We start from the raw sequence: 27,689 nt of genomic DNA, 5'->3' as shown, positions 1-27,689 counted from the left end.
TGGACTGAGGCGATAAGCACATGTTTTCTGTTATTAGTGGTGGTGGATGATTAATTATTTTAGTTTGAATGGTTGGAAAATATATTTGTAGGAAACCATTAACCCTTATTTACTGAAGAATTGTAAACAGCACACAAATTCTAAATCCTTACTTAATATTCAATAAAAAAAAAGGATTAAACAAACACATATATGGTGACTAGTGTGGCATTTTCAAATAAGAATTTACAGTCAGGCAGCATGGTGGCCAAAGGTTAGCCCCTTTCTGTGAAATTTGTAAGTTCTCCTCATGTTTTCAGGTGTTTGTGGCTATATAGGTTCTCTGATGTGAATGATTAAATATTTTCTGTAAAGTGGTTCAGGGGTTGCACGGGAGGCCCTCTAACAAGTAATAAGTGAATACATTTAACCAAAGCAAGACACCAACCTCCAATAATATATCAGCAGTCATTTTAAACAAGTGTTGCCACGTATAACAAACAGATCTGACAATAAAGCAGAACGGAGCTAGGGGCTGCAGGGTCGCCTGTTGCCCATCACTGATATAGGTGCTATAGAAATAATGGTCAATAACAACTCATTAATAATAATGAACATATTAAGTAATATTGTGTTAGCAAGGCACAAACAATACAAACACAGTTTACTTAAATAAAAAAAAAAAATTAATTAAGATCCATTTTACGAGGGAAAATGGAGGTTTTAACACAAAATGTTCATATAAATAAGATCATCAACACTAACAAGCTCCTTTTTATTTATGATAATGCTTACAGATGTATGGGATCTCTGGATGATAATATTCCACGTGTATTTTTACTTAACATTAGCAGATTAACCATGGTTTACCAAGTAGCGCTGCAGAATTAGTGGCGCTATATAAATAAATGGTGATGATGAATATATTTTAGATACAACTCTTATATCCGTTACTATAAACGTACTTTATAAAGAGGTCGTAGAGTCCTCCCTGACGATAATGCTTTTGACTGCTATTGGCTGTCTGTTTGAAAGGAGAAGGGTGCACTCACTGCTGTAGAAAGCTACATATGCATACATTATTGCATAAGTAGTATATACAATCTCTCGCACAAGAAAGACCATTCCAATTAATATATAATTTTCAGGACATATGATTAATATGGTGGCATAATGATGATATGAGGTGCTACTTCCAGTAGTAATGTATTACATAGAAAAGAAAAGAAAGTACAGTACTACTCGTAAGGAACGCTCATGAGTGTGCCTTCCTTACAAGTAGTACTTTCCTTTCTTTTCTACATATGGTTTATTGTAAGCAGCTGATATGATTATGACAGAAAAGCATGCATACTTACATACTATACACACACAATGTATTTTATTTTTATCCCTTTCATGACCATCCATAGCATATCTATGCCAGCTTGGTTCTCATACATAGAAAAATGTCATGTGCTAATGGCAGCTGTATGCTCCCATGAATGGTCCACAGAAACTGAATGATTTAAATCCTGCTTCTGTTTTAGCTTGAACACAGCGCTTAATATGATGCGGATGCCACACTGCACTTCCTGATTTAGTGTAGACGGGTTGCTAGTAAACTTGGAGACATCAACAGGACTAAGATGTGTGAAATCTCTAACAGTACAGGGAAGGTCCAGGACAGATTTCCCCTAATATAAACACATAGGGACCTATTTATCAAACATTCCCCATGTGTTTTAACACATGGGGAATGAAATTACTATGTATTGAAACATCGCAGCAGATATCTCAGATATCTTCTGCTTTGCATTTCCTATCGTTTTTCTGAGCACTCCCCATAACAGTCCATAGGAAGTGCTCAGAACCGCTATGTATTACAGTCTGCTTAGAGAATTTTTTCTCTTCTTTACATGTTAATGTACACCATCTGAAGCTGGCATACATTAACATATCTGAAAACTTTCGCAGAGCAGAGCTGGACAGCACATGTGTGGAGGGATCATGTGATCCCTCCCTGTCACTTATCGTAGCTTTTGCCTTCTAAGCTATTAGTGCGCATGCACCAAGTTTTTGGTTGGTGCATGTGCACTAAGAAAAAATAAATAAAAAATAAGGAGAAGATCACCGCAGCCTTCAACTTTGCGAAAAGACTGCGATGATCAGGTGAGTCGCTTCTCAGGGACAGCAGGTTATCGGCACTGCTGTCCCTGAGACGTTTTTTAATACATTGCCGTTACTTTTCAATCCTTGTCAAGGAGATAAGGATTGAAAAGTATCAAGTGAAAAAAACGAAGGGTCATAAATAGACCCCATAAAGTGTAACTTTACATGTTAGCCGCTATAAAATCCAGATAACTTCAAGTGCCTCCAAAGCAGAAAAGAAACAGAAAATGAATACATGGGAAAATGTGGGATGGTAATTTTTCTTCTGTCTAATCTAACCCAGTCCAATAAAACATCATTAGCCTCAGGTCCATGGTACATCTCTATATGCAGGAAAATTAGCCATCCATTCACACAATGGTTTAAATATGTATTTTTATTTTTTAACCTTTTATATCAGGAATATGGAACACCCCTGCAGTCAAGAAGATCTTACTTACTTAAGAAATGTTCCACATTACAGCTACTAAAATCACTAGCCACCACTGGAAAAATGTAAAGGAAAAAGGTTTTATTAATGTGGGGGAAGAGGGCTTTATAGAATATTCATATCTCAGATATCTGCTGCGGTCCCAACATCATTGTTTGCAAATCCACTTCCCATAGGTGTCTATGAAAACCGCAATTATGCCCTATTTAACCATGACAGCTAACACCATCTGAAGATGAAAAATGTTACTAAAGTAAACACGTTAAAAAATTTCTCATCAATGTGATAAGAACATACTTGCCAACTTCCAGGAGACTCCCTCATTTCGGGCGAGTCTCACGGACTCCCGGGAGAGTCTGGCAATCTCCCACATCAGCCCACTTCCTAGTGAAGTGGGCAGAATTTGGTCCAAAATGCTGCGATTCACCAGGAATCGCGGCGTTTGACCCGGGGTCAAAATGATGCGATTTTCGGAACCCCGTCCCCCTATGTCATAAATAGACCCCTTAAGATTTTGCTGCACTATGGCACACTAACTATATAATTTTTACACCGTATCATGTAAGTATTTAATTCTTCAAATTAATCTTTGTATTCTATGTAGCCCTCTGTCACGTACCATCATCATTTATTTATATAGCACCAGCAAATTCCTTAGCGCTTCACAATTGCGAGCAAACAGTAATAATAAATATTGGGTAATACAGATAGAGAGGTAAGAGGGCCCTGCCTGCAAGTTTATACTCTATGGGACAAAATGGGACACATGATCAAACATATGGCGCTCCATGCCAAATAATTGGGAAAGTATTGGTTTATATGACTTAAAAGACTTTAGTGAAGAACAGACAGAAGCCAGAAATGTAAAACAACAACAAGACACAGCGCACACCTGAAACGGCTGTTAACTCCCTGCTGGCGCCATCCAGTGAAAGGATTGCTGCAGAAAAATGCAATATGAATCATGAACACCGTCTCCAACCTCCTGGAATAAACACAATCATGTGGGAGTTTATACCACGTATCTGTGCTCGGCTCGTGATTCGCATTGCAGAAAAAAAAAAACAATCAGAAAACTTTGCAGAATATGTACAAACCAAAAAATAAATGTAACCCAACTTAAAAAACAAAACTTTATTTGCTACTTTTCTGATATCTAGAAGCTACAGCACAATATATACACTGAAAGACAATGATTAACAAAAAAGATGAATATAAAACCGAAATGTATTGTCATTTATAGTTCACAACTTCAGCCATAATTATTAATGCCTTACTGCACTGTCCTTCTGAACCAGGAAATAAACACAAGGCACATGTTTTTTAGCAATGTGCAATCCAGTAGGCTAGTCAGTAATTAGCTACATTATTATTGATGGAAAAGAAAATGTTGATCCAAGTGTGGGATGTACTCACACGTCATTGAAGTCATACAGTAGGCGTGGGTAAAAACAATAATTTTGGCACATTCTACATTTCTTGATTTTGTATAACTGCCTATAATACATACTGCATGAGTACAGTCATCATCATAAATGGCAAACATTTAGGTCCATCATGTCAACAAGAGTTTTGTTATATAAAAGAACCACACAAAAAATATGTTAGGCTGCTCCATGTTTGTGTATATATATATATATATTTATCATAACATGACAATTAAAGATTCACACCCGGTAAACGGTGGGATTTTGTTCACCATTTTAAACTGTGTGTGAATGGGTAGGCTGAGCTCACAACCACCCATGCTTCATGTTACAGCTGTCCGGGATATAACATTCATTTTGGAGCACATAGTATAGATAATACTGTAAAAGAAAATGTGGCAAATTTTACAGGTGTTTCTGGTATTCTGGCACTATAGTAAGTAACTAACAGACATGTTACACAGTGGGGAAATACTAAACATTTTAATCTTTGTTTTTGGAAAACATAACTGTCAGCCAGTTTGCGCCATTATTAACAGAAGTTTTTGAATACATTTGGGGCCTATTTTCATAGTTACGAGAAATTATCCATGAGACAATTCAACAAGTATTTTCCAAACTGTGGCCCCTTTCCTTTAAAAAGGACACCACAGAAAACTTTACATTTCTGTTCTATGGTTTTAAAAACAAAGGAGGTGTACTGTTAAAACAACAATATTTTACACTCATTTTCATTGATTTGGAATTCCTGTATGTGAATTTACAAAACATTTGTAGCAGTTAGCTGACACTTGGGGCTATTGTTGGCTCCATTTACCAAATTACCCTGGAATCTGCTATGTAGCTATAGAGAGCACCATTAACTGGGTAGTCATTACACAGCTAGCTATTGTTTACCTGAAGTCTCAAACTGCTGAGACTGAAGGAGGACAAATTACAGCAGTTATAAATATTCCAGAATTAAACAATAAATGTCGACTTTTGTACATATTTTATCTAAACAAAAATACTCCAACCTAAATACATGTTGAAGTATAAATAGTTTATACTATATGTTAAAAAGTCCCAACAAACAGGTGTAGAACCACACTAAGCGCTAGATCTCCAGTTGCAGCAAATAACTCCCAACACAACTGCACACAAGTTGTAAATTGGATAAAGATATAGTTATAAAGAGAGGGAGTAATTGTAGCGCCACTGGGTTTCCAATATTCCAAAATCACAGAAATAAAATATGGATATAAAGGGAAAAAGTAATTTCAACCTTGCTGGATTTTGAAAACAACAACCACTGACTTTGTAAGATAACCGTATTTTTCATGGACTATATGAAGTTTCCAAAATCACGGTCTACTAGAAATAAACTTAGTCATGTAGTGTTTGACGTTCCCGTAGCTGTTACTTGTGCGGAAAAACAGGCTACCGCTTTCTCCAAGATGTTCAATGTAGATTTTCATAAGTCAGACCGGTTTATATGCCCGAATTAACAGCAGCTGATGGTGTCAGAGATCTCTCTAATCTTCACCTCTCAACAGAGCAAGTAGTATATAGGAGAAAAAAGACATGCTTGTGTAGTACGTTTAAGACAAAGATTTATTAAAATATATTAAAAACTCATAGAACCGGGATCCAATTATCTTTAGAAAGACTTTTCAAAGTCGAAACGCGTCTGTGAAGTGCGGAAAATCAAGTAACAGCTACGGGAACGTCAAACACTACATGACTAAGTTTATTTCTAATAGACCGTGACTTTGGAAACTTCATATAGTCCATGAAAAATACGGTTATCTTACAAAGTCAGTGGTTGTTTGTGTATGTGGTTTTAAAAATCCAGCAAGGTTGAAATTACTTTTTCCCTTTATATCCATATTTTATTTCTGTGATTTTGGAATATTGGAAACCCAGTGGCGCTACAATTACTCCCTCTCATTATAACTATATGTTAAAAAGACCACAATACAGATAATGTAGGGATAATGGATCACAAGTAAAATTTACATTTTAACCTCTCCAATATGATGAAGTGTTGTTTCCAGGGCCGGATTAACCCGAGGTCTAACAGGGCTACAGCCCAGGGGCCTCTAGCATCCAGGGGGCCCTTGACAGTGCTCAGCGGCATTATTGATCGGGGCAGGGGCGGGAGCGCCCCAGGCCCGATCAATGCTGCTGAGCCTGTCACTGTAGTCCTTCACCGCAATCTTCTTACTAAGGAGAGTGCGCACCGCGGAAGGACTACAGTGTGAAAGGAGAACAGAGGTAAGCACTTGGGGGGGGGGGGGTGTGGGGCAGGGGTGGCAACTTTGCTAACCAATACGGTGTTTCTGAAGTTTATATTGTGCCTCAAACATTATGCAAGATGTTTTTGTGTCACTGTATATATGGAATATTTTTAGTAAACTAACTTGAACATTGTGAACCGATGATGTTCCTACCCTAATGACCATTTCTCAGGAAATCGTGACATTTTGGATCTAATTCTGCCAACTTCGCTAGGGAGTGGGCAGATGCAAGAGGCTGCCATACTCTCCCGGGAGTCTGGGAGACCCACCTAGAATCTGGGAGTCTCCCAGTAATTCCAGGAGAGTTGGCAAGTATGATTAAAATCTGATCCATTGAATTAGAATTGACTTATCAGAATAGTAAATCATGCTGACTAATGACCTCCATTGGTGTGTGCAAGGTCTATGACTGACCATTAAGAAAAGGGAAGTGCAGAGTAGACAGATGCACAGAAGACTATGGTTGGTTGGTGTAGTGTGGAGAGACTGGGAATGTGCAATTTGCGTCAAGTGATTTGATTGCATTATATGTGCCTACTTGGCTAGCGTTATTATGGTAAACAACTGGAAGAGCACCGACTGTAGCTAGCACTTGTAAATATCTTATATGGGTATTTTACATATTGTTTGTTGCCATATAAATGAAAACCTCAAGAAGGGCATCACATCAATTACATAAAACACCAATTTAAACATGAAATGATGCAATACACCATGAACCTACATCATAAAGTGTCCACTGGTTGTAACAAACAAAAGTAACTATTTGGAGAACAATTTGTAGGTCAACCTAGAATTAAGAAATATTTGTTTAAGGCTGGGAAAAAAAAAGAAAAGAAAAGTGATTACATAAGTGTACACACGTCATCCACCTGAGGATGTGCCTACAAAATGGTACTATGTGCAGCCTGTGCATTTATAAGCTAATTACATGACTAATATAATGCACCGTATGGCTCACAAGTACCATGGTTTTTGCCAAGACGGGCTCGTTTTGTCCCACCCAAAATCTTTAATACTTATTTCACTTTTCACTTACACTCCTGGTAAATACAAATGTAACAGCTTGTGATTTCCACTGCTGTTTGATTTCAAGTGCTGTTTGTTTAAAGTGTGGACTTAGATCCAGTAACAATTGCTGTGCTGTGTTGATAGAGTGATATAGTGATATAGATTGGGGAATTATTCTGAGTGTTTATTGAAGGGGATTTGTTTTTGTTTTTCTGTGTGTTTATTAAGTGTCCCTTTTTTTTCTACTTTCTGTCAGAGCTAGTGGGTGTGGTTTATTTCCACAAGTTGTTAGTGAAAGCTTTATTTAACACAGTGGTCAGGGAACAGGGGTAAATTACCCCAAATGGGGTAAAAATTTAATTCCTGGGGGTAATGCTTCAGAGTCACATGCTGTCAGTTGGATTGTAGACCCCTTTAAATGTGAAATTGCTGTTGTACCAGAAGAGGGTTGGCAGAGGCACTTCTTGAGCTTCGATGCAATAATGAAGCATGCATTGCATTTGAAAACAAAGCAGATCTGTCATATTTTTGGATGTCAACAGCTGCAAAGGCATCAAAATTGCACATGAGGAGCAGTCAAAAAGTTGCTGCTTTTTGCCACAACCTACCTTTGCGAACAAGGATTTTCCACTCTAATGAACATAAAAACATAGCAGAGAAATCGATTGGACGCTGAGGACTGTATCCAAATTGTTCTGACATCAAAATGCCCCAATATTGATGCTCTCGTATCAAAAATGAAACAACATAATTTCTCCAAAACCTGAAGCTCTGAAGTTGAAGCTTTCAAAGAAATTTTGAATAGATTCAATAAAATTTTGAATTCTAATAAAAATATAGGATTTCCTTCCTTTCAAATCAAGGGGGTAACGTCAGCGTATCTAAATATATTTGGGGATAAAAGGTAAAACAAATTCCCTGACCCCTGATTTAACAGGTGGTGGTATGCGATTTCATTGAGCTTGTGATTTCCACTGCTGTTTGATTTCAAGTGTGAAGTTAGATCCAGTAAGGAGTTGAATCCAAGAAGGGGTTTAATCTGGCAAGTGGCTAGCAAAGGTTAGTACGCTTGAGTTTACTGTAGGCTGTAAGAAGTTAGGTTAGTCATAATAAGATGAATGGTAGCAGGCTTGATGATCTCACTCAATGCATATCTTGTCATATGTGTGCACAATTGGAGCAATTGTTCCAAGGTTTATACATCTGAGAGAAATGTGAGTAATTGATCTCATTGGAAGCCCAGGAAACTGATCTAAAGCAGACCACTACAACACAGAGAGATTGCCAACCTGGAGCAGAGTTTACAGCTCAATGTTGATGCGTTAGATGAGCAGGTTGGAGCAGAGACAGAGAAGGATGCACAGGTAGGCAGCTGGGTAGCAGTTACTAGGGGTAGGAAGAGGCAGGCCAGTTCTGAGCTAAGCAATCCCAGCAGATTTGCCAGATTGGATGAAGATACTTTGGAAGGCAGTTCTGAATTGGTAGAGTTGTGTGAGACTGCTTCCTCTAGCAACCAGAGGAATGGTCTCTCCAGCATAGAGGGGACCAAAGTTACTCAGGGACCCAGGCAGGTAGATAGGGCAATATGTTACCAGGAGTGAACAGTGTGTTGTCTCCCGGGTTCTCGGGCTTGGCATATTGCGGATCGGGTGGACAGATTGTTGGGAGGGGCTGGGAATGACCCGGCGGTTTTGGTGCATGTTGGTACCAATAAACGAATTAGAGGAAGAAGGGGTGTCCTAAAGAATGATTTCAGGGACATAGGTCGCAAACTTAAGGCAAGGACATCCAAGGTAGTTTTTTTTTAAAATACTACCTGTGCCACGCGCTAGTCCAGGGAGGCAGCGGGAGATTAGGGAGGTTAATGCGTGGCTAAAATATTGGTGTAGGAAGGAGGGCTTTGGATTCCTATATCACTGGGCTGATTTCTTGGTCAGTTGCCATCTTTATTGTCGAGATGGATTGCACCTGAATGAGGAGGGAGCTGCAGTGCTAGGGGAGAGGATGGCTAGAAGGTTGGAGGAGATTTTAAACTAGGCTCCGGGGGGGGAGGGGCAAGCAAGTATTAATGGGATAGACATTGAGAGTAGTAAGGAGGAATTTAACAAGAGTAAAGGGTGTGGAGAGGGGGGAAAGGGAAGCATAGCCGATAAGGAGAGGCCCTTTTTAAAGCAAAAAAAATACCTAAGGTAGGCAATAGACTTAAGTGTATGCTTGCAAATGCAAGAAGCCTGACAGGTAAAATGGGGGAGTTAGAACTAGTAGTACTGAATGAGCAGTATGATATTATAGGTATTACTGAGACCTGGTGGGATGATACACATGCCTGGGCAGTCAACTTGGAAGGCTATTCTCTCTTCAGGAGGGATAGGGTAAATAAAAGGGGAGGAGGAATATGTATTTATATTAAACCAGAGTTAAAGCTAAGAATACAGGAAGTTATTTATGAGAATATTGGTGATAATATAGAGGCATTGTGGGTGGAAATATCCAAAGGAAGAAAAAGTTCAGAGAAGTTGCTGATAGGGATATGCTATAAACGGTCAGATATTAGTATGACTAAGGAAGCCCAACTTCTACGGCAAATTAATTAGGCTACACAACTAGGTTAAATTTTAATTATGGCAGATTTTAATTATCTAGACATCGATTGGAGTACTGAGACCTGCGGTACAGCTAGGTGAAAAAGGTTTCTGAGCACGCTAAAAGACCATTACATGTCCCAATTAGTAGAGGAACCAACTAGGAACCAGACTATTCTGGACCTAGTTATAACAAATAATGTAGACGTAATATCAAATATTCAAGTAAGGGAGCACTTGGCAAACAGTGATCATAATATGGTCTCACTTGAAATTAGTTTACAGAAGCAACAGTATAAGGGATCAACTAGGACCTTAAACAGGCAAATTTTAATATGCTAAAGGAGTCTATAAAGTGCATAGACTAGGACAAAGTTTTTGAAGGAAAAAATACGGAAGAAAAGTGGGCTGTCTTTAAAATGTTGTTGGAAACATACACGTATAAGTTCATTCCTATGGGAAATAAATGTAAAAGAATTAAGTCTAAACCAATGTGGCTATATAAAAAGGTAAGGGAAGAAATGCAAAGAAAGAAGCCTGCATTTAAATTGTTTAAGTCTGAAGGGTCAGAGGAGTCCTTCCGTAGGTACAAGGAATAAGGAATATTATAAAACATGCAAAAAGGAAAAATTAGAAAATGAAAAGCAAGTTGCAAAAGAAAGTAAGACAAACCCCAAAAAGATTTTTAAGTATATAAATGGCAAAAGGATTAAAAAAAAGATAATATAGGACCCCTAAGAAGTGAGATGGGTGAATTGATAAATGATACTAAGGAAAAAGCAGAGGTATTAAACACTTTCTTTTCTTCAGTATTTGCTAGACAGGGAACAAATGGTAGGAGTAATATAAATGGAAATGAAACCATACTATTAATTAATACTTGGTTGTCAGAGGAAGAAGTCCAAAGCCAACTGAAAAATATTAAGATAAATAAAGCTCCAGGTCCAGATGGCATATACCCAAGGGTTTTTATGGACCTAAACTCAGAAATAGCTAGACCGCTATTCTTAATTTTCATAGATTTAATCTTATCAGGCTCAGTACCAAGGGATTGGCGAATAGCAGATGTGGTGCCGCTGTTTAAAAAGGGGACGAGATCACAACCAGGGAATTATAGACCTGTAAGCCTGACATCAATATTGGGGAAACTACTGGAAGGTTTATTAAAGGATAGTATTCAGGATTACTTGGTACGCAATAAAATTATTAGTGGGAATCAACATCAATTTGTGATGGATAGGTCATGTCAAACTAATCTAATTAGTTTCTACGAGGAAGCTAGTGGGAACTTAGACCAGGGCAGTACAGTAGATGTGGTCTACTTAGATTTTGCAAAGGCCTTTGATATAGTGCCACACATGAGGTTGGTTTACAAAATAAGGGAACTGGGTCTAGGAATCAACATTTGTACTTGGATCGAAAACTGGTTAGAAAATAGGGAACAGAGAGTTGTGATAAATAGAACATTTTGTAATTGGTCAAAAGTTTTAAGTGGAGTACCTTAAGGTTCCGTGCTCAGGCTAGTCCTTTTTAATATATTTATTAATGACCTTGGTGATGGTTTAGAGAGTAAAGTTTCTATTTTTGCAGATGACACTAAACTCTGTAAGGTAATAAAATCAGAGCAAGATGTATCTTCTCTACGGAGGGACTTAAATAAACTGGAGGATTGGGTGGCCAAATGGAATATTGAGGTTTAACATAGGTAAATGTAAGGTTATCCATTTAGGGATCAAAAACAAAAACGTAATCTATAAACTAAATGGAATTAATTTAGTAGTATCTATAATGGAAAATAATTTGGGAGTGCTCGTAGACAGTAGACTTAGCAATAGTGCTCAATGTCAAGCAGCAGCTGCAAGGGCAAATAAAGTATTGGCATCCATAAAAAGGGGCATAGATGCAAGGGAAGACAGTGTAATTTTGCACTGTATAAATCATTGGTAAGACCTCATCTTGAATATACAGTACAGTTCTGGGCATCACTCTATAAAAAAGATAATTTGGAACAAGAAAGGGTTCAGAGAAGGGCGACAAAATTGATAAAGGGTATGGAGTCATTAAGTTATGAGGAAAGGTTAGCCAGTTTAGGCATGTTTACTTTAGAAAAGAGGTATCTAAGGGGAGATTACTATGTACAAATACATTAAGGGTCAATACAGAGAACTTTCATGGAAACTTTTTACCCCAAGGACTATACACAAGACACGCGGTCACCCCCTAAGGTTAGAGGAGAGGAAATTTCACAACCAGCAAAGGAAGGGGTTCTTTACACTAAGGGTAGTCAAGATATGGAATTCATTGCCAGGGAAGGTTGTGATGGCAGATTCAATAACTATGTTTAAGAAAGGGTTAGACAAATTTTTAGCATTAAAGTGTATCCAGGGATACGACCGTTAATTAAAATAAAGGATAGTAGTGGATATAGGGTGAAAATAGGACTGCCATATTGGGTCTGGGGGGATTTTCACAATTGAAACAGATTGGCGGTCGCTTACTCTGGATCAATTTCAAATATAAGTGCAGGATCGCAGGAGATCCAAAATATGTTGAACTTGATGGACTGGTGTCTTTTTTCAACCTCATCAACTATGTTACTATGCAACAGGATGAGCTGGAATTGGTTCCTGTAACAGGTTTACCTGAATTGAAACTTAAAGGAATACTTCATATTATGGATTTTATGACATAAGCAAACTTCAACTTCACAACGTAAGAGCAGAGGCAGAATCTGCATACAGTATGCAGTTCTATAATATTATAAAAGTTCCCAAAGCTTGAGTTAAACATGCAATCTTATTAATCATCAACCATTATCTATTCTGGATTCCCAAATGATGAATTGATTGAGATACAAAACCTGTATGCAGACACAAGAAAGTCAATGACATAAAACATGAAGCCCCTGTTTAGTGTCAGCTCAGGTTATAAATAATAATTACAATGCTGATCCACCATAGAATAGTTCTACATACCAACTAGCACCAAAGACAGCTCCCTCTGATCACCTCAATTTATGCGGATTGGTTTCCACATACCAATCCAATCAATAATAGAAAATGTTTTAAATCCCATTCCTTAAATGTCCCCATAAGCAAAATTGCAGTAGGAAATCTGAATAAGAAACAAAAGTTCAAATTTCACACAGAAAAGTAATGTGCAGCTAGCATTACTTCAGAAATAGTAGTAATGGTTTATACATGCCAGTACTTACAATCTTGTCAGATCGGTTTCATTATGAGGGGCCAACAATGTGCAGATTTCTGTGACAAAACCACTAATAAATTCTAGTTATGTAGGCTTTGAAAAAATTGAGGAGCGAGTGGTTATCTGCTGTAACACACAGCATATGTCTGTAGTGTCATATGTGTTCGTATTAGATAAACATAATGCTCAAGAGACCATCCAGATTTACTAAATTCAAAGAAATAACATCGATATACAAGAAGTTATTATTATGAAATTTATATCATACAAATGAATCTGAAATTTGAGTACAAAAATGTTACAATACTTTTAAACTTCAAACCAATAATTATACCAACTTATCACATAAATTTTAAATTACACTATTTAACACTTAATAAATCTAGCCCTTTCACCTGCCTTTTTCCTCGTTCATGCTCCTTCCTAAGTTTTACTACTTGCAGCAGATAAGTAAACAGGATAAAAACTGCCCAGTTACCAGATGTGTTTTGCTTTTTGTGGTAATGACCAAAAACATTGCACTTGATGCCAAAAAAAAATAAATAAAATAAAATGCATGCAAGGCAAAATAATCCCAAACTAGATGCAATAGTAAGAAAAAAAACTGATAGACCAAAGATCTCAAAATATAATGTGTTATTTATGAGTCATCTTTAAACAAAACGGTCTGTCACCGATTTGAAAAAGACTATGGAACGAGAAAGAGAAACCAGGGCAGATGGCAGCAAGTCCATAGGAAATGAGCAGTGGATATTGAACATTTCTGTATATTATATCCCAACAAGATTAACCGCTTTGGTGCCATACAAGTTAATGGGCCATGAACTGGCAAACTGATATACAGCCATTGTTTCCTCAGCTAAAGCAAGCAGTAATATATTCTGAAAATATGTGCCACAAAGTACAAAGGATGCCTGTGATGGTTTTTCAGAGAGGTCCATTTGCTGAGAGAGATAGGCGGGACTTAGTAATGACATCCCATGGAACAGACCTCACATCATGTCAACAATCACAACACTTCCCTCAGCACAAACAAACAAAAGCAACAACAAAAGGCAAACAGAGAAACAATACAAAGAAACTCAGAGATTCAGAGGGCATTTGCTGATTAGTGATTCTGCATTTCCAAAGCTCATAAGTGATGGAGAATTTGATTTTACTACATAAGAGCTACACAATTTCTCCTCTCCAAGAGGAAAACAAACACTGCTTTGAGGCCATGCAGAATCTGAAAGGAAACAATATATGTCTCAAAACACGGAAATCCTATATATAATAGATGACCATTCATAATACAAACACACAGAAATAAACGATTAACATTAACAAAACATACAATATAAAATTTGGATTAAAATCAGATGGAACCTAAAATTTGCACATAGATACCATGCAAAACCCAGAAAGCTATTGTAGATTATTAAATACAATAGGTAATATTAATTTTACCAGGAAACAAACAATCATTAACTGATTTTATGTAATGTTTAGTCACCTGGATAAAATAATGTGATGTGTCATTAATGTGACTTATCACATTATAGTATAGTAAGTAATGTGGTTATTTACAATTATTTTCTACAACTGTGTTACAACCAAAATGTAACAACTAAAGTATGTGGTCAAATGAAAGATTTCCAGTGTTTTTACATCTCTCAGGTCATTAAAGAGAACAGATTATAGCAAGAATTAACCTAGTTTTGCCATTACCCTTCTACAACTGTGCATCTTTGTTGGCACTGTGCTAACTCAATGACAGCCTCTTTGTTTATATATTCAGTAAACTTCCAGTTATAAAACAGAAAATAATTACTTGTATGTAGCAGATGTCATGCACTTGTCTTATCAATCAGCCCATATTCAAATAACATTAATTGTATGTCAACATCACAAAGAACTATGTACGAGTATGTCTGAACAGAAAACATATGTAAAATATGCAGTATAATGCCCTGCAGGCATAAATTCAACCTATAGCAAATCCCTAAGCGCTGTAGATGTTTACTAGGGAAATATACCCATCACTGATACTGATAAGCTCCTATATATGTATACTAACCATGAGTGAACGTATATATATGACATTACTAGTAATTATATACACACACCAGAAAGCAATCAGCGCAGCTATGAGCATAATATTCACAGTGCATGCGCCGCAGGCAGCAAGCAGGTTCCCTATGCACCTCCACAGTAAACAGCAGTAAATGCGATAAATAAAGCAGCACTATGGACTAAGAAGTTTAAGCAGCCCACTCACCGACGCCGTATTTCTCGTGCTCCGTGGGTATCCACATGTTTCCAGTTTTCTGCGTGTCTATGGATCAAGACAAGCAAAACATCCCTCCTCCAGTGTCAGTGACAGAGCTTCTCTCTGCCCAGGCGGTCGGCTTCCTCTCCCCCCACCTCTATCCTGTCTTTGTGTACGAGTCCCCCCTCTCCTGTCAGTGGAAGGAAGGTAGAGGATGCGGACCGGCTGCACAGCTTGTATGTCTGTGTCAGCAGCTCAGACAATGCAGCCTGTTCCTCGGCGCAGATCTACTGTGTGGGTACTGGTGCCAATTAACTGTGGCATCTGTAATGTTGCCAATGATGGTGCCCGGTCTTGTTCTGCTTCCTCTTGTTCTGGCACGTATATGTGTCTTTGTACTAACGTTAGCCCTGAGTTGTGCCAATGCCAGCAGCTCTGAGGTTCTGCTTCTGTGCTTCTTAATAGGCAAGTGTGTGCCAGCTGACTCTCAAATGCCTGGCATACCTGTGCCCAGAATGTCACTGCTGTGATATAAATATAAGCCAGAGTATGTGTAAATGGTAAGTGATGTATTTCTATGTTATCGGACAGTGTGCTATGTATGTTTGCTTTGTGAACTTGCAGGCAGAGACGTGTTAGTGGGTTAAGTGATTGTATATGTTAGCTCCTGACCCTATGTCAGTGTGACATTTAGCGTGCCCCTTACCCCGTGTACCTCATATCAGGAGCATGCGCTATATACAGCACTAGCTCTCAGACTTGCTCACAGGCAGCCCGCTCATTGTTCTGGTAACCAGGAGAAACCAACGCTGCGAGCTCAGGCTGCAAAGAACGCCGGGACATGTAGTACAAACGAGAGAAGCGCTGCCCAGGAAATGTCTGCACTAGAGTACACACCAGCGGCGGGGGGAGGAGACAGAGATGACAGCCCACCCGGCCAGAGCCGGCCTCTTATGCAAATGATTATTAATATGAAAGATAACTCGCATGTACAATGCTAGGTGAATAAACCCGCTCACAGTTCAAGTGCAGCCAATAGACGTATAGAAGCTGATGTCAATGGGCGCAGACGTCACGCCTACAGACGTGTGACTGACAGGTTGCTCATTCAGCCCAGGCCATATGTGTGTGTGTGGAAATTCCTCGCCTCCTATATTCCACGTCAGTCTCTCCCCCAGTTTATTCCCTCCTACTCACGGAAGTGAAAACAGCATGGCAGAGGCTAGGATTAGCAAACATGAAGGTACAGTTCTTTAATTCCATATGAAATACGGGTGTGTATTTTCCTGCATGTGCGTTTACGATATTACCGCATTACCTTTCTGTAAAAAAATATCACTGTTGTAAACTCAATAACATCACAGTTCTCTCCTAGTGTTTTCCTTGAATATTTTAAATATGAATTATGAAAATTTGTTGTTTGTATTTACTTCATTTTGTTACTTTTGTATCTATGTTTGTTTGTTTTTTCTGTCCATTTGTTTTATGTTCTAATCCCCCATGTGTGGAGCTTTGGAATCCTTGTGGTGCCTTATAAATAAAAAATAGTAGTAATCAATAATTACTGTGGGTATTAACACTTAACCCAATTCAATTAAACATAACTGTTAAACAACTTTGTGTACCCAAATAAATATTTCCTTTTCTTTGGATAGGTAAGATAGGTTTCATGCAAATAATATTTTAGCATGTCAAACATAAACAAAAAAAATAAAAATGTTTTGTTTAGGTGCAATAGATTCCAGGCCTTTGATTACTTTACAGCATTGTTGCCTATAGGTAAACTACCTGTGGCTTTTCCTATGAACGTAAATATTGGTCTCTTGGTCTTAAAATATACCAAGAATATTTGATTATGACTCCTCAGGGGCTATTGGCATATGTTTTATGAGCAAGGAGGAAAAATTCAACACTATGGGGCATATTCAATTGTTGTCGAAAACGCCAAAAATCTTGCGGCGCGCGCACTATTGCAATCATTGTGGTAATAGTGCACGCAAATACTGGTATTATGGTACTATCTCGCTGGATTTCAGCTCGCAGTTCCCTGAGCCGCGAGCTAAAATCCAGCTTACGGTAATAGTTTTAACGCCGCGGGGAAACTAAAGAATTGAATATGCCCCTATAAATCTAATGGTTTTACCCATAGAAAATAGAATGTGACGAGAACAGGGTGCTGGGTATATTAAAAATAAAGTGTAAGCCCGCTTAGCATTCCTCTCTCACTAGGAGTTGTACTTTGCTGCCACAAACAGGTAAATTATGTAGTTGCAATAAATTGTTGTGCGATTCTCAAATGGAGCCAGGTTCGTTACTCAGGTACTGATAATTCCCCTAACATGTCCCCCAAAGAGCTATCTTCATGGGAACTCCTAGAGGCATCCCACCAGAATTCCCTACACCAGTGGTCGTTTCAGGATATGACTATACTTGGTTAGGCTGAGTACACACTTCCCAGCCTAAGTCACAATTAGCATGCTGATTCATGCGTACACACTATACATGCTTTAAAAGATTTACCCTCAGATCTGTGCTCTTAAGCTATAATAACCGTCGGCTGAAAATATCGTGTGATATGTTTACTAAATTGCGGGTTTGAAAAAGTGGAGATTTTGCCTATAGCATCCAATCAGATTCTAGTTATTTAATACATTCTACAAAATGACAGCTAGAATATGATTGGTTGCTATAGGCAACATCTCCACTTTTCAAACCCGCAGTTTAGTAAATATACACCCCATGAGTCGGTATACTCTATGGATATCCTGATCGACAGTGCATACACACTGCAGGATTGGAAAGAAGCGTCCGCGGCGGTGCTGTATACCGCCGCAGACGCTTCTTAGACAGCGTCGAGGCTGCTGTATAGGACAGCGCTGGCGAAACGGAGTTGCTGCGCATGCGCAGCAGCTCTCTCTTTTTTGGGTTTTTTTTTGTGGGGTCGGCGGGGAGAAACCCCCCCCCCCCCTCGACAATCCTCCGTGCGCCCCTGCGATTGACCAAATAGACAGCTGAAAAACCTGTAGTGTGTACCCAGCCTTAAAGAGGGGTGTGGCTTTTGTTTAGCTAAGTGAGTGCCTATTGTTCAGCTTCAGATATCTTGGAGCAGCACACTGTAGGGTACTTGTCAGCCCCTCAATTTAACAGGTTACAATCCCAAGCAAGTGTGTTAGCTAGAGACTGCCCTGTTGTGGCCAAGCCTCCGTGGGAACCAGGCCGGTGTTAAAAGGTCCAGTTCTAAGAGTTACGGCTGGTCAGGATTTGATCGATTGTAGTGGAATATCCAAGAGTCTGTGGACCTTTATATTTCTGTAGTCCCAAACAAAGAGTTATACAGGTGCATTATCCTAATGCCCCCTGTTATATACTCTCTGAAATTCATAACGTGTTGAGGAGACGTGCTACCATAATTAATAACCAGTATTTATCTTAGTGTTTATTGTACGGTGGCTTAGTGGTGACTAGGGTTACGAGTTCGGTTCCCGACTATGGCCTATCTGTGTGGTGTTTGTGTGTTCTCCCCATGTTTATGTGGGGTTCCTCCCACACTCCAAAAACATACTGGTAGGTTAATTGGCTGCTATTAAAATTGACCTTAGTCTCTCTCTTGAAATGTGTGTGTGTGTGTGTGTGTTAGGGAATTTAGACAGAATGGGGCAGGCACTGATGTCAGTTCGCTGCGGACTTAGTGGCACTATATAAATAGCTGATGATGATGATAATCATGCTCTTAAAAGCCAGATTAGCAACTCCTAAAGCAAGGCAAAATTTAGATAAAGAAGTGAGCAAAAGAATAAAAGAAAATGTATTGTGAATTAAAATAGTAAGTTTATTCAATGGTTTCCATCCACTAAAGAATAGGCTTACTTGAGTAATTGGGGTGATTATATGAATGTTCCTTGCCCAGAGATTAGCCAATTCATATTTTGTCCCTGTCACCCGTGAAAAAGCTCACGGGCAAAACGCGCGTTGGCTTGTCTCTGTGATCAACTCGTGCCATCATATTATATCTAATATGTAATCCAAATAATGTTACTGCTGGATTGGGGGCCTAAGTAATTCACCCGTTCCTATACAGGCTTAAGAGGTAGCAATGCACTTTTATTAATTTTACAATCCGGCAGTGGGTCACTACATAATATACATAGGCTGGATAGAATGTCTAAGTAATTTACCTGCTAATATAAAAGAGCAAGAATCAGAATTATAAGCCGTTGAATCTAAATCCAGCATAGAGTACCTTAACCATATTATGACACAGCAACATACTTAATAATATAAGAAACCTTTGCATTCATAAAGAATTGGACAGAATAATTTAACGTCATAGCATGACTGTCAGCAGTGGGCCCCCAGCCAGCTGCTCCCAATCTTATCAGAACGGAGGAATCTGACTTCTGCATCACATAACCTCGTTGTGTACCCAGAGGGTGAGACAGTGCACTGTGCTTTCCCTCCTTACTCTGTGCTGCCATTTTGAAGACTGGAGGGCAGCACATACACACACATTTGGTAGGTAATGAGTACTAACTATACATCTTCTAATTTCTCAATGCATCAAGAATAAATAAGTGACCCATACTTATCAATAATATTGCAATATGGCTACAAGCATTGCATAATACTAAATGCAGAGTATCACACTGACTATATACAACATTATTTGATTCAACAGGCAGAACAATATGTATTGAAATCCTAGAATATTATTTTGGCTGTACAGAGACAATGAGTACACTGGAACACTAAATTGCGCTATTCACAGAAGATATTGGTATAATAGTGCTTATCAAATTAAATATATAAGTAAGTGCATAAGAATAATTAACACACTCTAAACGCTTTTAAAATGGATAATACAATGGGTGTTGCTGTATAAAACAGCAAAGGACATTCATATAATCATCCTGATTACCCTAGTAAGCCTACTCTTCAGTGTATGGCAGCAACCATCAATTCACCATTTTAAATCACAATACATTTTCTTCTGTTGCTTACTTCTTTATATTTTAATATTTCACCTTGCTGTAGGAGTTGCTATATTTTTTTGAAGAGTATACAACAAACATTAATATTTTAATAATTTATTTGTGGTCCCAAGTGTGTACCAAGTAACCGCAACACCAAGTAATAGCCCCCACTATTTGGGCTTTACTCACAGTAGATACTGTTTTGTGTATTTTCCAAAAGTGGAAGGACATTGGACTTGGTCCCTACCACGCAAGGTAGAGGAGTGAATGCGTGGCTCGGCAACAGGAGTATAAGTGATTATAGCCCCTCTTAGGATAGGATGTTGATTAGGTCTGTTTTATGGTGAAACCTCTGGTTCCTTTTTTCTTAAAAGTAGATCACTGACTGTGACCTTGTCATACTAAAGCAAATTTCTGCTTGTAACAAACTGTCATTGCTAGTATCCTCACAATTACCCATTAAGGCGAATTCATTTTACAGTCAGGAAATGGCATTCACCAATTTTTACCTTTTCTGAGTTTGCTGTTCTCTACTATTCATGTCACAAGGTGGGTAAGGTGATTTTTCAGATGACCACAGTTATCTCAAAAGCAGTGGGATTACATCCCAGACAATTGAGAGCAGCTAATCTCTTTTTCTCTCTCTGAAGTCAGATGTAAGATGGTGGTTGGACAGAATAAATCTCGGGAGGGGTTTTAGTCTCTTAAGAACTGAGCTCGGAAGATCTGACTACAGATGCTTCAGGGATAGGCTAGGAGTGACTTGGAATGGTAAGGCTACACAAAACCTTCCATTCAATGTCCTGGAAATGAGAGCAAATCATCAAATGCATCTTCATTACTCCTTTTATCTGAGGAATCAGTGTCCGTATGAAAACAGAAAATATGGGTGTGGCTGGATCACTATTAAATAACTTTTGGTAAAAATTTATTTAAAGCAAATAGCGCAGGGCACTTATTTATGTAATTGTGTATATTGTGAGATAGGAAATCGTTTTCTCTGAGACCAGGGTAGAAAAGTTAGTTTTTCTGTTTAACCTTGCTATGGGATATGCCTATTTCTGATGTGTATATCTCTGATACAATGAGCCTGTGTTTACCAAGGCTTTGGTGTATTGTAATGTGGGGAAGTGGCTTGTTTTGGGTTCTTTTGTTGTTCTGTGGAAATGTGTTCTTCTGATTTCAACATCTGACCTAATCACTGATACCGCTAATCACTGAGAGCAAATAAACATTGTGCTTCAATGACCTGCTTGAAATCATCTTCAATATTGCTGTAATCCTGTGACCTGCCGATTAGACCCTATATCTAATCCGTTCTACGGCTGTCTGAGGTTTGGACCCAAGCTTTTCCAGTACCACCGCTCTGCCTGCTACATGCAGCTCTGGTCAGTGTGATAGGCCAGGGAGGATCCATCCACAGCAACCCGGATCCATAGTAAGAGGTCCGGAGTTACCAGCCCAAGTGTACCAGCACAGGAGTACACTAGCAGTGACAGTTTACCAGAAGGAACGTGGTTCTGAGCACCATAAAGGAGTTCAGTGGTGGCAGTATTATAAGCCCCTCCTACTGCGTAAAGAGGGCTCATCTTGGGATAATGAAAGGGAACGGTGGCAAAGTAAGCCCAGCCGGTTCCCAGCAACAACAGACAGGGTGGCATAGGCGGTCCATCCTGTCACAATGACCTCATCAATTTACATTGAAAAACAAGGTCCATGTAAAGTGTGAACCTGCTTAATTATGTTTGTCCAAATCTGGTTTGGGCAGAGAAGAGCCTAGTTTCCCCAACAGCCACACATTTTCGAGTTCTACAAACCAGACAGTTGATTTTGTCAGTTTTATCAACTGTAACGGATATTTCTCTCTCAGACTTCCAGATGACCCTACTGCTGTGTCAAACTAATGACCAATATGACCCAGTAATCGCATAGTGAAGCTGTTCTTTGCCAGGAATGTCTTCCCACAAGTACGAGTGGATGACCATCTTATAACTTGGACCTTTTTGTCTAAACTATGTAATCTGATTCCCCTCATCCTGGATATTATGAAAAAATTGGTGTAAGACAATTTAAAAATAACTTTAATTTTCCTTGGTGGCAGTATTGCTCTTAAGTGCCATTTCTAAAGATGTTGGCAGTTCACCCTCCCAGGCGTTTGGAAATTATTCCAACTCTGCAATATTGAAAGGTTGAACCAGTGGACCTGAATCTTCCTTCCTTTTTTTTTTTCCATCCTTACTATTAAACTTGAACGACTATTCAAATGTACAATCGGGCCTTGTGCATTGTTCAATATTAATATATAATTCCTGGTCATATATAACAGTACTACCCTCTCTTTAATAAGAAATTATTGTAATACTGATTCTTATAATGAGGTGACCTTTTATTGATGGGGAAGAGAGGAACATATGTCCATAGGGAGGACCAAGAGGTGACTATCCATTGTCATCATAATTTTATGTTACACAAGGTCTGTTACAATTATAAGGGCTTGGAAATTTATGATTTTAACTATGGTCTTATTGTTATTATTTCGCAAAAAAGTTCTTAATCTACAAATTAACAGGCTAATTGTACATGTTTTGTCTTGTTTATATTTTTATATTTGTTCATTGTTTTCCTCGTTTACCTATCAATGTACACTAGTGTATTTTATTTCTAGTAAATTCCATGTAGACACACATTCATCCCCCCTAAATCTAAGCTCTAATTGGACATCTATGCTAAAAAGATATTTAGAAATCTTACACGTTTAGTTCTCTAGTGACATTTCATAGATTGAAGCTCTCGCTGATGCCATGGAAATAACTCCCTCTTCCCTTGCTTGTCATAGTTCTGCTTTCCACCCCCTTGTTTGCATGGTAGCTTTATGAAACTGTAAAATAATATATTATACAATAAAATGTATCACTATTATATCGCAAGATAACAAACTGTTTCATTATGTACATAGTTTCCAGCAACATTTAAACAAATGTTTATAGATCAAAGCAGAAACCTGAATTTTTCTGAAAACAGATTGTAGGTACTTTGTTGCTATTCTATAAAGGGGGAAGAAAGAGAAAAACTGTCTGTGTATATATTTTCACAATAATTTATGGAATGTCTGAAAGCTAGCAATTTATATTTTATCTCTTTAGTTAGCAATCAAGCTATATCTCGTTAATACTGCTCTAGGGTACCTCAGTAAACACCATTGTTTTGTCTTAAACCATTCATTAAAATAAATTATATGGCACATTTTACCAGTATAATAATGTGCACAACACAATATTGTATTTTCTTATATGTAAATAAGATATCCAAACTTGGATCCAAATATTTAGCTTGAAGTGAATGCAAATTCCTGGAGAGTAGACAAAATATAATGGTAAATATAGACATTTTCTGTATAGGGATTAAATTCATTCCATTGCAATACCATAATATTAATATATCCTGTAATATTGTAATGTTGCTGTACATGTATCAAGGCAACCAGTGTGGTCCACTAAAACATAATCCACACCATTACCCTGCAACAGCCAACCAGCACTGTTGACTCCTGGCAAGATATATCCATAGACTTGTGCAGTTTTTGTTTGCTACAGCCAGATCCTCCCATAACTGTGAAACAGCAGGCACTGGAATTAATACTAAGCAATGTTTTTCCAATCTTTTAGTATTTGGGTTTTCTTGGCTTACTGCTACCACACCTTCTTGGTTTTTGCTGAGAAATTAGAAAATTGTTTGTTTTGTTGCCATACACTGTATGTGACTTTATGAGTAGTCGTGTATTATTTTGTTTCTGCTATTGTATTTTGGCTTTTAGTTGAGTGGCTGAGCCTGTTTGTTACTAAACACAGGTTTTATCAGCATCTCTCGGTCACTTCCATCGAATCTCTTTCCATGTAAAGGATTAGTATTGGTGGAATTTTAATTAAGTGGTGGCCAAATCTTGATACACCCGTAACACTGTCACACATAAACTCCACAGCAATGTTGTTGTGACCATACATTTGGCATTTCTTACAGTGTCATGTTACATCTTTTGTCTTTCCCATTCTCCCTTTGAATTCTGCATGTGTGCACACACAATCTGTTGGTTTCTGGCTACCTTAAGTACCATTTTTGACATGTTTGATGCTGGCACTGCTTGAGGAAGGTGATTAAGTAATAAATTGGTCACTTTATGCAGTATATAGTTCTTTTTTATGCAGACTTCTAAATGATATATACTAAAGAGGAAAATAATACTTGATAGGGAAAAAAGTTAACACCAAGTTGACCCCAACTAACTTTTCTGTGGGCACCAGACTCCTGTACAGATGCAATAAGTGAGACACTTGTTAAAAGCTTCCAGTTTACACATAACCATTGAGGTTGATCCAATAAATATGGCCAAGGGAGTTGGCCATATTTCTAAAGTTCAACAAACAAATTGGGGAGGAAAATCTGAGGCGAAGACAAAGATAAGAGTGCATCGTTGGCAAAAAGTGAAATTTTATAGTGATTATCCTTAATCTGGATACCCTTTACATCTAGATTCAGACCGACCCAAGCTGCCAATGGCTCGATACATAGCGCATAAATGAAGGGGGAGAGGGAGCAGCCTTGTCTAGTCTCATTGGTGAAACCAAACCTGGAGGAAGTCAATCTGTTTGTTGCAGCCGAAGACAACGGGTTATAGTGTAGTATATAGTAAATATAATAGTAATATAGTAAAGCTTGGATGGCACAGAGAAAATTAATAAAATCAAAAGTTTTGAAGTGTATGGAACATAAATGACCAGGACAACCTATCAAAAGCCTTCTTGGCATCCAGGGGAAGGATCACTGAGGGAATCTTTTTGCTGTTTGTGTAATAAATCAGATTCACCGTTCTCTCCTTGTCTCGTAGGCACAAAAGGAACCTGGTCAGATTCAATAATTTGAGTCAGATTAGCAATTAGTCTGTTTGCCAAAATTTTAGTGAATAGCTTGACGTCCGTGTTTAGTAAAAGATATGAGACTATAATTGGCACATAAAGTGCTATCTTTGTTATGCTTGGGGATGACAATAATGGTGCGGTATCCGGGTGAAATTTACCCTCTTGCAAAATATCGTTAAAAGTAGAAGTGAAACGCGGGATCAATATTTGTGAGTAGGTGTTGTAGTATAATATAGAGAAGCCATCAGGGCCAGGAGCCTTAGAGGGTTTTGAACTGTAAGCACCTCTGTCGCCTCTTTCAACTGTGATATCTAAATTCAACTTAGTAGCTAAAGATTTGGTCAGCTTGGGTAGATTACCGAAAATTTACATTACCTATTTGTACTACTTACTGGATTACTTTATTTCCTCTGCTTTCTGTCCTTACAGAATGAGAAATATATAGCAATTATTTTTGTTACCTTTTAAAGTTTGCTGCAACTTTGCAAATACATTTGAGATAATTGTATTTTTCCACTAAAATTTTAAAGAAGCATGATGTTCATATATTGAAGTGTATTTTTAAATTACCTCAACCTCACTTGATAAAAAGCTCAAATACAACAAAGTGCCCATACTTACTTACTAACAATCTGGATTATAAATTATTTTTCGAGTGGGAGGTGATCTACTGCACAAGCTATGAAATAGTTGTCTGTTTTTTATCATTTTTCTCTTTAATTCCTTTTCTTATGTGTAACAAGGCAGAAAGCTCCAAGGCAACAGCTTCTAAAGGGGAATATGGGCAAATTCTAGACACTAGTTCTGCTTCAGAGATTTCTTGTGTTTCTTTTTAACTCTTTATTATTAAACACATGAGCAAAATGCTATGGCATGCTGAGTACAAATATCAGAGTCTTTAATGTTTAGAAATGGACCTTGCATCAATGAATGCAATTGCATGAATTTCTCATGCGGACGCAAATTACACTTTCATTCTGATGAATAGCGTTGGGCGCCAATGTCAGCCGAGCCGGTTGGCTTGCAATGGCAGCGTTCTCTTACTAAAAGGCCTCATCAGACACTGCCTCGCTTACAGCTTGTTGCCAGTTAATGGTAACTGTTCCTTCCACTACCCCTCTGTACTAGTGCAGGTAATTTAGCTGGGCTTTTCTCATTGGTCCCTCGCCAAAATAAAAGCCCATTCTTGCCTATCGCCTCGACTGGTGATAGTTTGTACTGAGCTAGTGTGCTGTGAATACTTAACTATTTTGACTTCATCATTTATTTATATGGCACCATCAAATTCCGTAACTCTTTACAATTGGGGACAAACACTTTAATAAACAATACTGAATAATACAGACTAGGAGGTAAGAAGGCCCTGCTTGCAATTGACTTGCTGATGTGTACCTTCAATTATGCTATAATTAGTTTATGTATGGGTACCATTGACCATGAAAAATGGTATTTTATTTGTAGCTTCGTGAATATTAATATTAATATTGTGCGTTAACTCCTCTCAGGGAAGTAAAATGGGAATTCTATTACCTGTAGGCTCTATTTGATTTAGGGAACTAGGAATTACCACCTAGCAACAGCTAGTGGATGGTAACACCCTCCCAAAAGCACGCCGACATGAATAAATTATGTGAGGTGCTAAATGGTCCCTTATACATAATATAGACCCATGGATTATTATTACCTTTTCAAGCCATTTATAAGGCGCCACAGAGCTGTACATGATATTTACAGTAGCATACAATGGATCATCCAGACCCATTGAATACCTTTTTATTCTCAAAGGTAGAACAAAAACATATAAGCTGGATCAGCCAGTGTTTGAATTTGACCTTGTAAGATATCCTGTTTAACCAGACTTGTGCATAGTGGCATATTTACAGTTCACACATGCACACAGGCATGAGCTTTCCCAATTCCGCAATGCATGTTGAAAGTCCTTTATAGCTGCTCATCCCAATACTATAAAAAGATCAATTTTATCCACCATGTCGAAATCTGGGATTGATGCTTCCCAAATGAAAGTTTACTCAATGCGAGGTTTCCTACTCTAGGAACTACTAAGGCCGTGGCGAAAGGTGTCCTCTTGTTAGTAACTGTACAAGCCGCCTGTTGGTCTTCTCCCTACGTTCAGACACTACTGGAAACCAAGCAACGACCAGGTACAGACTATTCTACCCACTAGCTATTGCTAGGTTGCATGCCCTCTCGAAGAACAAAATGGGGGTTTTCAGGAATCTGTGATCTGCAAACTCTATTTGTTCTGGGAAACAAGGGATTGGCACCTAGCAACGTCTGCCCTCCCTATAGAGTTAGCCTGTTTTCTGCTCTTGAGATCAGATTTTCCAAAGAATCTGTAAAGGGAAATTGGGATCATGCAGAACAATAAGAAACAAATGTGATTTTCATCCTCTGTACTTGGTTGGAAGTTGCACCCTCTGATTGAAGCTTCTGACACAATACCTTGGCTCTATCCAGTTGCCATAATC

The 27,689-nt window shown here is 38.3% G+C and overlaps 2 protein-coding genes across 3 annotated transcripts in view; one reads left to right on the top strand and one right to left on the bottom strand.

Annotated features, from left to right (window-relative positions):
* The window catches only part of DOCK4 (dedicator of cytokinesis 4), a 276,189-nt gene extending 260,002 nt beyond the window's left edge, over window positions 1-16,187 (bottom strand). For both annotated transcript variants that reach the window (XM_075209020.1, XM_075209021.1), the window contains exon 1: window positions 15,327-16,187. In XM_075209020.1, coding sequence (XP_075065121.1) covers window positions 15,327-15,363 — 37 coding nt within the window. In that variant the 5' untranslated portion in view covers window positions 15,364-16,187. The remainder of the gene's footprint in view (window positions 1-15,326) is intronic.
* A 100-nt stretch (window positions 16,188-16,287) lies between these two features.
* Window positions 16,288-27,689, top strand: part of ZNF277 (zinc finger protein 277) — a 56,742-nt gene continuing 45,340 nt past the window's right edge. Inside the window, exon 1 of the mRNA XM_075209022.1 lies at window positions 16,288-16,560. Within this exon, the coding sequence (XP_075065123.1) occupies window positions 16,440-16,560 (121 nt within the window). The 5' untranslated portion in view covers window positions 16,288-16,439. The remainder of the gene's footprint in view (window positions 16,561-27,689) is intronic.

This window comes from Mixophyes fleayi, chromosome 4, assembly GCF_038048845.1.
Source record: "Mixophyes fleayi isolate aMixFle1 chromosome 4, aMixFle1.hap1, whole genome shotgun sequence".
Taxonomy (NCBI): domain Eukaryota; kingdom Metazoa; phylum Chordata; class Amphibia; order Anura; family Limnodynastidae; genus Mixophyes; species Mixophyes fleayi.
Note: the sequence above shows the minus strand (reverse complement) of the source record. Positions and strands in the feature narration are given on the sequence as shown.